The sequence below is a fragment of the Mytilus californianus genome, unplaced genomic scaffold, assembly GCF_021869535.1.
Source record: "Mytilus californianus isolate M0D057914Y unplaced genomic scaffold, xbMytCali1.0.p SCAF_1, whole genome shotgun sequence".
Lineage (NCBI taxonomy): Eukaryota > Metazoa > Mollusca > Bivalvia > Mytilida > Mytilidae > Mytilus > Mytilus californianus.
This window is the reverse complement of record NW_026262581.1, coordinates 83,225,806-83,239,709: the sequence shown is the minus strand read 5'-3', so window position 1 is coordinate 83,239,709 and position 13,904 is coordinate 83,225,806. Positions and strand designations below refer to the sequence as shown.

At 31.6% G+C, this 13,904-nt stretch overlaps 1 protein-coding gene across 1 annotated transcript; it reads left to right on the top strand.

Moving 5' to 3' along the window:
• The first annotated feature begins 446 nt into the window (after positions 1-446).
• On the top strand, positions 447-11,373 carry LOC127738165 (scavenger receptor class F member 2-like). Its single transcript, XM_052249307.1, has 4 exons — positions 447-456; positions 3,853-3,987; positions 5,844-5,981; positions 11,273-11,373. The coding sequence occupies exons 1-4, from the start codon at positions 447-449 to the stop codon at positions 11,371-11,373; spliced, it is 384 nt and encodes a 127-aa protein (XP_052105267.1).
• The last annotated feature ends 2,531 nt before the right edge of the window (positions 11,374-13,904 follow it).

The following is a 13,904-nucleotide window of genomic DNA, read 5'->3' as shown; positions in this document are numbered from 1 at the left end:
TGTATGATGTCTCTTTCCGAAAGCTCGACAAACATCCATTTTTAGACAGCCGCACACTTCTCTATAAAATTATTCCAACTGATGGAAAAAGAAAACATTAATAATTAAATGCTGCTGCGCACAATAAAATAACTCTTCTACAGAAAACGCCTGGAAATTATTTTAATTTCAGATAATGTAGCATCTGATGGTTCAGTCTTGCAAAGTCCTAGTGGTAGTGAAAATGCTATGGTAGTAAATGATGGAAATATAACCTCTTGTTCTAAAACATGGGGAAATGAAATATGGTATCAGGTTGACCTTAAAGAAAAGGGCTTTGTGACAGGAATATACTTAACATTTGGTGGTAAATAGCGAATGTGTTTTTTTTTCACATACATTAAATACATACAAAACAAGTATATCAAGACATTTTGTTAAATCAAAACATGTTATGCTCATTCTAAATGGCTACATGTAAGTTATCTCATTATTTGTTGCATATTGTTTGTTTTTAATTATTAATTTACCTCTATACTACAAAAAGCTATATAAGACGTTAGCTCTTGACCAATATAGTTTGTCATGCGTAATAACTCGTTAAAGTCATTTGTTTCACACATTTGTTAAATTATTTTGATGTTTGTTATGTGTTTATTTTGCTTAAAATACAATACAAACATTATGACGATGTGGTATAACCATGTTTAATTTTTTTGCATTGAATATATGCATCATATCATCAATTTCTTAATTTGTTTCTGTTCATGGTTAATCGTAATAATACATATACATGCATTAATTTCTAAAGTTACAATATTAATTTCCCTATCCGAGTATGTATATAGAGTTCTTTTTTTCTTTCATTTTAGTGAACACGTCAACGGTGGGTTTGCATACCATATACGCTTCAGACACAAGTAATGCATGGAGAACTGGCACTGTTTTATATCAACAAGAATCTATACCGCAATCTATCTATTCAATTTGCAGATACTTGACTTATGTACCTCCAACACAGTTTCCACATTTTGAACTATGTGATATTGGAATTATTGGTGAGTGTTTGAAATAAATTTAATCGAAAAGACACATGCGAGGTCAATTTGTAATCCGACTTTATCAATTAAAACAGCAAATATTGGAATTACAATAAAAAATGTATGTCAAAATAATACAACATTATGATCAATATTTAAGAGACATCACAGTTTAAACATTCACCATTTTGATTAAACTACTAAAAGGAAATTGCTCTTAAACATTTTTTTATGATAATATAATTATAATATAATTATAAATTTGCAGTCTAATTAATAGAATTGACGACTGGACTTACATGCGATATTCCTCTGTTTGGAAAAGAGGGGACGACAGTTCAATGATATTATATCTGGGTAATGTCTGTTTGTTTTGTTCACACATTGTTGTCAATTTAATGGAATTTTATGCGACTGTCATACAAGTGAGAGGTTTAGCTAGCTTTAAAACCAGGTTTAATCTACCTTTTTCTACATAAGGAAATGTCTGTATCAAGTCAGGAATATGACAGTTGTTTTCCATTCGTTTGATGTGTTTGAGCATTGATTTTGCCATTTGATAAGGGACTTTCCGATTTGAATTTTCCTTTGAGTTCGGTATTTTTGTTATTTTACTTTTTATTTGTTTCATAGAAGAGATCTAACATCAAATCTAGTTAACAAACGCTATTACACGTGGATGACCTTTGTATACTTATTCTAATCGTGATAGAATCAATGCAGCTTTATATATATATATATATATATATATATTTACTATTAGTTTCATTTAAGTATCATTTAAAATCCTTTCCCGGAAAAATAAATCGAGTATTTTTTAAAGACATCCTAAATATTCAATCCAAATTAGATACATTTAGTGTAAGTTTAATGAGCAGCTGTGTTATCTTTACTAAATGTGCAAATGATATACGATTTTTTTTAAATACATAAAAATTGAAAAAAGTAAATGCTGGCGATTCCTTGACGTTTAAACATTGTTGTGACGTCATTCTATTGGTGTACCCGTTCTTTTTTTTCAGTCATTGATTATCATTTACCTGTAAGAAACCATTATCAGGTTACCTTTAACAGTCCAATATTTTAAAGTATAATCCTCCTCTTTCTTAAAAATATTGGACTTCTAAAGGTAGCACAATTGATTCTTACAAGTAAATGATAGTTCTAGGACAGAAAAAAATCAATCAATTCACACAATTTGTTTCTTCGAAATAACAAATGACAATAACACAGAAACATTTTATTAAGGTCATCTTCTTAAACAATAATTTCGTCACTCATCAAGACGGTTTCTTGAAAAAAAAACTTTGAAATTGATGTCAACACTGCCAGCGTCAATACTTATTTCACAGCCATTTTTCTAATGTTTTGGGTTGTTTCCTTTAGCATCAGTTTGGTTGACAATGCTTGTTGTAAGTTTTGTTTTTGTTGCTTTAATGTAATTCTGTTTGCACAAGATTTGTCCTCGTCCGTCTTTGGATATAATTATTGACCTCTGGTGTTGCTCTCATTCTTCCTAACATTATTTTCAGCTACAATTAAAATGAAAAAATAAAATAATGCTTCTAATGCTTGATAGATCATGTCGCAATACAAGGACCACAAGTAGAATAATTTTTTCATCATAATTAGTAGAAAATCGTTCATCTGAAGTAACTGTTTACCCAGAGTTATGTGCAAGCCACACATTGTTCCTTGGACAAGATAGCTATTCAATAATTTGATTAACAACCTAAAAACCTTACCCAGTGTTCAAAGTGCAGATCGAGAACTTGCTTCATTAACTAGGGGGCTACAACAGTTTTTATAATTTTCAGGTATCGGCGTTGATTTGCAAGTTTTTTTGTTTAAAAAATGTTACATCATTGCCTGTATAGGTATATAATGCAAAACTTCGCTTATCAACGACGATAAATATGGGAATAAATATGGGAATCCGAAAAAAAAAGGACACGTTCCCGGAGGTTAAAGAAATCTATCGTGTGTTCGATTCGCACATTGTTCGTAGTGATCGGGTTTTTTTTAGAAACCGATGTACTCTCTTGAAATTAAATTATGTAGTTTGCCTTCAACTGTACTTTATTTTTGTCTATTGTTTAAGTTTGGCTACTGTTTAAATGGGCGGACATGTAGGATAATATTAATAAAGTTAATCCACAAAACAATTTACACACTTGATCAAAATAAATCTTAACAAAAGCTTATAAATTTGTATTTGTTTGCTTTTTTACCATTTTTGACATGTTAAACAATGTTTTAAATAAGATATAGGCCTCTAACAGTTCATTCTGTCCAATAGTTTACAGAATGGACTGTAATCGGCTTAGCTTATATCCTTTACTTCATGCACTGTGATTGAATGATTAGAGATAGATGGTTCTTAAATGTGTATACAAATAGGAAGATGCGGTATGATTGCCATATAGACAACTATCTATATATAAATACCAAAAGGACAGAGATATAAACCATGACTTTTCACTGTACGGCTTTTGAAAATTAAAAGAAAAACATACCGATTAGTTATCTGAACAGCCCCGGTTTGACAAAGAGTAAAACAATTCAAAAAACCAAACGAACTGCCTGATTTATAATATAAAAACGCTACCAAATGCGTTTAGACAAAGGCATTCATATTTGTCTTAACTATGGTGATATCTCGGTAAAAGATTACTCTGAAAATAACTTAATACGAGCAGATAACGTTCTGGGAAAATGTGCAGGAAAATAAATAACAAATACTGACTTATTTCGGATCTGATGTTGAAAGAAAGTGTATAAATGTAGCAGGATACAGTAAGTTGCACAATATATTTGAGTATCATTGTTTTAGGTTGTCCCCCTGCACAATATGGACCACTCTGTACGTATATGTGCCCAATTACATGTCGTGGACCATGTCATCTTGAAACTGGTCATTGTTCATTAGGTTGTTTAGATGGATGGATGGGTGAAAAATGTGAACAAGGTAAAACATTTGTTTTCTTTCAATTTAATACATTTTTATGATTACTGTCTTAGTTTTCATAATTCATACCAAGTTGGATTGTACACACTTAACATTAATACGCAATGGGCAAAAAAAGCAACAATTAAATGAAAAAAAAGAATAAATAATACAAGAATATAAAAGATAACACCGACAAAAGGATAACGCAAAATAAAAGAAGGGAGAAACAATGCATTAATGCTGCTCATTAAAATTTAAGACTAATAGCAATAACATGTAGGCTCAGAGACAATATGATTTACCCGGATATGTACACATATGTTATCACCCTGATTGCATACGTTATATTTGCCACTCCATATATTAACAAGCCAGAAATTCAGTCCACAATACATGTCTTGTTGTTCATGTTGTTAGGATACTTTAGACTTAAGACACACAAATACACGATCATTTAAAATCATTGAAAAGAATATCCAAAAATACAGATATTATTTAAAATCGACCTGTACAATGTACATGTACATGCAAATCAAGTATCTAGTAAGACCCTATTAATTTCTATGTGTATTCCAATTTTTTAAAGTTAAACTACGGTTATTGGTCGATACAATATAAACTTAACAGTTAAAAGAAAATATGTTAATTTTGTTAATTTTGTTTGTTTTTTTTCATATTATTTGTTATTTTTAAGGTATATAAACAAGATAGCTTGCTGTTCGGTGTGAGCCATGGCCCCGTGTTGAAGGCCCTACTTTGACCTATAATTGTTCACTTTTTATACATTGTGACTTGGATGGAGAGTTGTCTCATTGGCACTCATACCACATCTTCTTATTTATAAGAAGTGTCTCAGAAATTGTTTGCAGGAGTGAAACTATGAATATTTCTTTCTGGCATTGTTTGAAAAATAAAATACGATATCTGAGATTATCCTAATTTTCAATATGTTTCCTTTAATATACATTGCAGGCTATACACCTTACTATAAATTTTAACATTAACTTAACAATATGTTTCCACTACGCAGTTTTAACAGTCATGGCTCTGCCTATTGAGCACATGTGAAAAATGTCACAACAATGTACGCCTACAAGTGTTTAGGAATGGGTTTAAAGATACCCAAACAGGGCACATTCACTATACCCTACACTTAAAAGGCAACGTTTAATTATCGACTTTCGCAGATCATGCACGACCCTTTCCAATTCAATGGTGTAAATTGAATATAAGAAACGTACAACAAGACGAAAACTTTTAATGATTCCAAGGCATATCCCCTTAAAACAGAGAAAATTAAAACTATATATTTTCAGTTAGTATATATTAAAGTAAATGTTCAAAACTAAGTTTTTAATACCTTTCATAAAAGTTGACCTTATACCATGTATACGGCTATTTATTTTCCTGATTTTTCTGGTACTCATTTAAACTTTTTATGAATTTGCTTTCCTTCTTGTCTCGAGTAAAATAGATAGAGATGTTTTCGTCAATTATTTTGGCAATCATGAAATCGTGACTGCTGCTAGTTCTCAAAGTCTTTCCAGTAGCCAGATGGTCAGTGTTGATGAAAAAGATAATTTAGACTGAAATTAACAGGTATAAGTTCATTCTGCAGCTCTGTCAGGTTATGTTTCGTTTGAGCATCCTTTGGGAAACAAGCAAGTTTAATCCCAAATTGAAAACTTTTGAGAAGACTCTCTAGTACTAATGAGATGTTAAGAAAAAACACCCTCATGGTTTGGTTCCTGAATATGTACCCAGCACACATAAAAATACGAAATCGTTAGTTTTCGACTTTTTTATATCATTAAGCAGTTCTCTGGTGCCGCAGTTAAAGATGAAGTTATATCGATTACTTTCATTTTTTGCAGAGTGCAATGATATGTTTTACGGTAAAGATTGTCTTCAGCAATGCTCAACAAATTGTTTTGATCCTAAATGTAACCACCTGACTGGGATTTGCATGGGTGGTTGCAATGATGGATGGCAAGGACCCAATTGTACGCAAGGTTGGTTGTTGTTTCAAACGATATTTTTGTATTGCAATGAAAACATGGAAAATCACTACTTTTGTTTCTCTTCACTTCAATTCAATTTGTAATTAAATGTTAATGTGACGAAAGTTATCCAGATCCAATTAATGTACTGATTCAGTTGCTTGTTTTACTGCAAATTTACATTGTATATTTATTTTGCATAACATTACATATATGAACTTTAATATCGGTCAATTTTGTTTATATTTGAATATCAGAAATGAAGAATTTTCTTCAGCTACCTACATTCATATATATCAAAGGCATATTTTCGCATTTTTGCAGAATGTAGTACTGGGCATTTTGGCAGAAACTGCTCAAAGTTATGTACTGGTTGTGTATCTAATCTGTGCGAACCCTTTGATGGACTGTGTTCTATCACAACAGCATGTAAGGTTGTTTATAAATACGGGAAATACTGCAACGAAGGTATATAAAGTGTGCTTTTTAAACAGTGGTAAAAATGTATGTTCAAATATGGCAAAAAAATACCATTATCAAACAGTATGTACAAAAATCGTATTGTTAGGTGACAGCTGTACAGCTACGTACATACATGTAACTCTATAGATATACACGAAATATGTTTCCTCTCGTTTTTGATAAACTATTAAACGTAATTAAAAGCAGAAGCAGATCGCATTACATTTTGCAGGAATGTTAAATCCACGTCAAAAATGATAACATAGACCTTCTTGAAAAGCTTACGGTAGCACAATACGACAAATAGAAAAACAAAGGATATGGGGTATCTATCAATGACACAAAATCAGTAAATGCACAGTGAAAAACACACAAAAAGCAAAGGAACAGCACTGTTATTGCTGTTTTTCATCTCAAAGTAACAGTGAGGCGTTCAACACGGAACAAAAAACTATCACCTCACTGCAAGTTCAAGACGGCCCCTAGCACCGGTTTAAGCAAAATAAGTATAGATATATTTGCTTTCACTTTAATAATCGAATTAAATTCATCTCATCTGTCTGACAAATGTTTTTTCTGACGTTTTTTATTAATCAATTAATTGATTATTAAATATTTTCAAAAGTTCTGTAAGTTAATCAGTAAGATTTTTTTTTTATTTGGAGTTGATGATGCATGGAAAATTGGTACCAACGTAGCTGTTATTCGTATCTACAAAATAATATAATATAATGTTGTCCTGAAAATCGTACATCCTGTCAATTTTAACAAATTCGTAGTTTTGGCGAATAAAGTTGGCCAGTATATAAATAACACATAGCTGAGAGGGTGATAGAGCAGATTGTTACCCCGAGAAAACATTGTCAACTGAGTCGAATCCAAGGTTGACAATGTCTTTTCGAGGGGTAACAATTTGCTCTATAAACCTCTCAGATATGTGTTATTTAATTCATTATACTGAATGTTCTGTTATTACTGTCTATTAAATTTCAAATTCAAAGTAATAAACTATGTCGTCTTGTACATAACAATCATCCGTATTTATTAAAGCGCACACTTGAGCAAGCGTCTCTGTAAAGGGTAATAGAGTATTTGCCATGGGATAGAGTAAATTGCTCCCTCGTATTAACAAATCAAAATCTGGCATATTGACATGTAGAATAATAAATTAAATTAAAGAACCTTAGTGAGCACGCTCACATACCCCACGTCCCCACATTGTCATTGGAGAAATTAAATAAGTGTAACAAAAAAAAATTGTATAAGAAAAAATATTGAATAATAATTTCCTGTCAATATGCACACCTACATAGTATGTCCTTCTTATCTACAAAATTTCATGAAATTCTGTTATGTGGTTTCAGAAGAGTGGAGATGACAAACTGTTGCAGAAGTACATTGAAGCAAATAAGTTCAAAGGGGCGTAACTCCTAGAAAAAAAAATGAATCGTAATTTCCTGTCGATATGCACATCTACGTAGTATGTTTTTATTATCTACAAAGTTTCATAAAAATTCTGTTGTGTGGTTTCAGAGGAGTTGAGATGACAAACTGTTGAAGTAGTACCTTAAAGCAATTAAGTTCAAAGGGGTGTAACTCCTAGAAAAAAAATTGAATCGTAATTTCCTGTCGACATGCACATCTACATAATATGTGCTTTTTATCTAAAAAGGTTTCGTGAAATTCTGTTGTGTGGTTTGAGAGGAGTTGCGATGACAAGAAACAGGACTGACGGACGGACGGGTCAAAAACATTATACATGAAATTCTGTTATGTGGTTTCAGAAGAGTGGAGATGACAAACTGTTGCAGAAGTACATTGAAGCAAATAAGTTCAAAGGGGCGTAACTCCTAGAAAAAAAAATGAATCGTAATTTCCTGTCGATATGCACATCTACGTAGTATATCCTTATTATCTAAAAAGGTTTCATGAAATTCTGTTGTGTGGTTTCAGAGGAGTTGAGATGACAAACTGTTGCAGTAGTACATTGAAGCAAATAAGTTCAAAGGGGCGTAACTCCTAGAAAAAAAATTGAATCGTAATTACCTGTCGATATGCACAACTACATAATATGTGCTTTTTATCTAAAAAGGTTTCGTGAAATTCTGTTGTGTGGTTTGAGAGGAGTTGCGATGACAAGAAACAGGACTGACGGACGGACGGGTCAAAAACATTATACCCTCCGCAACTCGTTGCGTGGGGTATAATTAAACTACTAAGTATGTTTGAATACACATTGGTACATGTATATTTATTATTTCATTCAAATGTCATTTGCATGACCTTTAATATCGGACAATTTTTGTTGTATTTGAATTCATGTAATGGAGAGTCTACTTTAGCTACTTACATGTACACTTAACATGTTCAGTATAACAAACGCAAATTTTCGCATTTTTGCAGAATGTAGTACTGGCCAATTTGGCAGAAACTGCTCAAAGTTCTGTACGGGTTGTGTATCTAACATGTGTGAACCATTTGACGGACTGTGTTCCAGCACAGACGCCTGTGAACCTGGTTACAAATACGGGAAATACTGCAACGAAGGTATATAAAGTGTTCCTATTAAACTGTTTTATATTAATGTCATGGAGATCAAGAGACTTTTTTTTATAATTGTTAAATAAGGAAGTATTTGAAGTTTCTGTAAAATTTTGCAAATCCTTGATAAATGAGCGAATCATTTATAATTAAGCTAAACATATGTTGTTTATGAATATATGCAACAAATGGTTAATGCATGTTGTGACAGTTTCCTGAAACAACAACAATTAACTGTTCATGTTCCCTATTTCTACCTAATCCACAACTTAAACTTTATTTTATATAAGTGCGTAATTTTTTGGATAAACAAAACAAAAACTGCTGTTAACATTTCCTCAAAACACATAAAATTTTTATAGTATATCACTTTAAGGATATATTGTACCAAACGAACATTTTCATTAATTTATACGCAGAAAATGTCCACTGTAGAATGAATGCGAGATAAATAAAAATATACATATAAAACTCTGTGCTCGAAATTGCAACTTCTACACGGTTTCTTTTTTTTTGTCGAATTCATATAAGTTGTTGTTTAGTTTACCATGAAGAAATTTTTATTTGGTAGACACGTTATACAATCTAATGCAGTTTTGTAAGACTGTTCATGCATTAGGTCAATCCAGGGTTGTATAAATATGGATAGAGTTTTGAACAATATGTGGCATAAAGACAAAAAATCCACCCTTTCGATAAAAAAAATTTATCATGAAACGCCTTAACATTGGTACCAACATATCTGTTTCTCGTGAAGAAATTTATCTAGACCAAACTAATCCTCTTCTTAGGTGACTTGTTTTTCTCATGAACAATATTTCGATCAACATTTGATTCATGAATATGGATCATATTATTCAAATTTTATTTGCATTAAATCATTTTCATTACCTCAAATTTTAGTAAAGTTTTGTATTTATATTTGAACGCATGAAACGGAGAATCCCTTTCAACTACCTACATTCAAGTGTATCAAGGGAATGTTTTTGTTTTGTTACAGAATGTAGTACTGGTCAATTTGGAAAGAACTGTTCAGAATTCTGTACAGGCTGTATATCTAACATGTGTGAACCCTTTGATGGACTGTGTTCTAACATAACTGCATGCAACGCTGGGTATACATACGGGAAATACTGCCACGACGGTATGTAAAATGTGCTGTTTAAAATATGGTTATATGCATGTTTAAATATGATGAAAACTATGTTCACGCCAATGACCAAACAAGACAGGAATAAACAACTGGATGTTAGGAGAATACAAATCGACTGCTCCAACTGTTAAACTGTTGAGCTGAGCTGAAAAATGTATTGCATGTGTCAAACCAACATCTTTTAGAATGTTGATCAATTATCTGTTCATTTATTAATGGGTTAATGCAAATTACATAAATAATTGCTAGAAACCTAAGACAGTTCAACAATTGCAATTTGCAGCACAGTGGTTTATATTTTACATTTTGTCCTCATGATAATTTGCATTTATTACATTTTCCAGGAAATATAATAAATGTAAAATATCATGAATTAGCGTAAGATGATGTTGTATCAAACGAGATTTTCGTCCATTTCATATGCAGAAAGTGTACAGGTACATTGTGGACAAAATGTAAAATATAAACCACTGTGTTGCAAATTGCAATTGTTGAAATTATTCTTAATATTCTTTTATTCAGCCTCTCACATGACCACATTTGTTAATAACAAGTTATTCACCCGGTAATCTACATTTTTAGAAACTATATTATGTGAATTTGAATTTTATTAAATACGCACAATCTATTTTTTCATTGTGTTTAAAACGTTTTTTTGTAATCGTAAATTCACGCGATATTACATTTAATCTCATACTTACGATCAGGTAAGGTCTTTTAACTTTTGCATACGATTTCAAGTTAATTGAAGACTTTAAACTCATTCATCTATCATGTTGTTTCCCAATAGTAATGGTGGTCCTGGCTTATCTCGCTAACATTTCTTTACGAATTTTTTTTCAAGCCGAATTCGTCATCGTTGTTGGTCTACCCAGAGTTCATCTTGCTTTGGTTGCCGCGTATCTAATTCAATAGAACATTTTAATCTGCACATTCATTCGGTCAATTCAGGGTTATATGAATGTAAACAGGTTTTCAAATGATTTTTTATCCTCTATTTCTATCTGTTAATGATAGATACGAAAAACCTCCTTTAGCTACCTACATGTATAAATATCAAGGATATTTTTGGTATTTTTGCAAAATGTAATACTGGTCAATTTGGAAGGAACTGTTCAAAATTATGTACAGGTTGTGTATCTAACAGGTGTGAACCATCCGATGGATTGTGTTCTAACACAACCGCCTGTAAAACTGGTTACCAATACGGGAAATACTGCAATAAAGGTATACAAAATGTTCAATTAAAAACTAGTCAATGACCCGACTACACAGGTTTACCACATCTGGAGATCAAGAGAATTACACACATGCCAACTGTTAAACTATATCAAATGTATATATGTATATCGTCAAGATTGTGTACAATATTCGAAATCATTTCTCAAAAGATACCACAGAAAACAATACATAAAAATATATTGATTTAAAAAAAAGAAAATTTTAAAAGAAGATACACACGATATACTGACATTTCAAATGGTATGCTAGTATAGTTACGTATAAAAAGAGGCGATACCAAGGAGACATTCAGAAATTATAATGCAATTCGTTTGGAACGATAATATTTTTATTGGACGTTGACAAATATTTTGAAGCGTTAGATTCCACGTTCTACCAGTCCATAACAGTTCATAACCAAAGAAAACCACTATTTTCAATTCCGATTTTAGTATGCAATTTCTCAAAAAAAAAAGGGGGGAAAAAAGTCACATTTTGTTATTTGCATTAAAATAAAGATAACTGTATAACTTGATTTTACTGTCGCAAATATCCATATACCTAGATCCGCTATGCGTCGCTATGTAAACTAATTTGCGACAGTAAAATCTACGTTTTACGAAGGCCAAGCTTACAATACAATACAGTTATCTCCTAATTATAAAGCGACAAAAAGCCGACAACATCTGAACTTAAGAGACAAAAGTTATATCCATTAGGTATTATGGAAACGGTTGTTTCGGTATATTATAATACAAAAGAATAAAATTTACCAAACTTTATAAAAACTTATATTTGTATTATTAATCAACTTGAGTTAACCACTGGTGAAACATCTGTGGTCACATTTTTCTATAATAAAGCCTTATACCCGACAATCAAAGGTATTTAAAATTTGATACATCATTTAGTGGTATACTCGGTGCGATTAAAACTGGTTTTGAATGCTTGAAACAAACAATTGAGCTTGACGAAAGGAAAGGGAATCTTTTTTATTTGCAAATGTTAATGTCAATTGTATCGTAAATATGCAGAGGATTATGGATGTTTGAGCAGTTTTACATGCATTGTCATCTCAGGAAATCCAAGAGGGGTAAGACACGGTGAGTCAACAAAATAAGTATAATTTTTTTCTGAATAAAGACAAATTAACATTTTACCGTCAGTAATGCTAAAATAAATTATTACAACGGCCATGTCACACTTATAGAATGTAAACTGTATGATATGCAATATTTTAGAATGTGACAATGGTAATTTTGGCAGAAACTGTAAGGAATTTTGTTACGGGTGTATATCACATATTTGTGATTCTGTCAATGGATTATGTTACAACTCAACAGGATGTGAATCTGGATATTTATACGACGAGTACTGCAACAAAAGTATGTAAAGCATAGTATATAGTATATATATTTATATATTCTTTGATATACTTTGTTGTATGACATTCATTATTAAGTAACTTTGGCAAAATGCAGATAACTTTACATTATATATATATTTTTTTAGCTTTTGACACTTTAGGCAACCGTACAGCCTCGATGTTCAAAAGTTGTAAATTTATTCTGAATATACAAATCTCGGTAAAAAAAAAACAGATCCCGATGGTATTGCATGAGCTTCAAAAAAGTGAGCCCGAATTCGATGACAAGTATGCTTTTCTTGTATTGCAGTACCCTCAATTCGAAACCACACTTAATCAAATTTCAATAACATTTTATAAATCGGTCATGTTGGTGCATCCGAAGAATTTTCAGAATGTACCTTCACTGGGAACTCTAAAACAAAATTTAAATAAGCAAGGACAAAAAAAAAATTAAGGAATATGTTAGGAGCTTTTCTTACCAAAAAATTGTTACCTTAAAGGAATAATTTAATCCATCTACTGTCAACTCTACCTGAGGGAGTTGGAACCGTAGTTTCCTAATATTTTTTTTATTTTTTTCAACGGAAACTTTATAAAAATTTTTATAAATTATCTCAATGGTAAGCACTCACCATTGAACCATCGGGGACCAGGAGTTAACAAATAGAGGTATTGACTCAGTACCTGATAACAAAATTATAAAGCTTGTGCAACCGAAGTGCATTTCTGGATTTTCTTTCATTAGGAATGCTCAAATCTTCAAAAAATGTAAAGCCAATGATGTAGATATACTAAAATACTTCAGGAGTTTTATGACACAAAATCCACTTACCACAATGCGTGATATCACACTTTTTGTAAATTTACAGACCGGAGGACTTTTCTGGTATCTTAAGATCTAAGACTTCGAAAACATATCTCTTTCAAATGAGACACAGACACAAAATATAGGTCAATCAATTCACCTACGAATGTTTTTGTTAACCGTTAAACCCTTTAAATCAATACGACAGAAAGGTTGGTTTTGTAATCAGTTTATCATTCTTTATTTGGAAGGAAATGAGAGACAAAAACACACTGCAGTTCATATCTATATAATATGAAAATAGCAATTGTTTTCATTCCCTTATTCAAATGCTTTTGCTACTTTTCAGGATGTGAAAATGGGTATTTCGGTGACAACTGTACA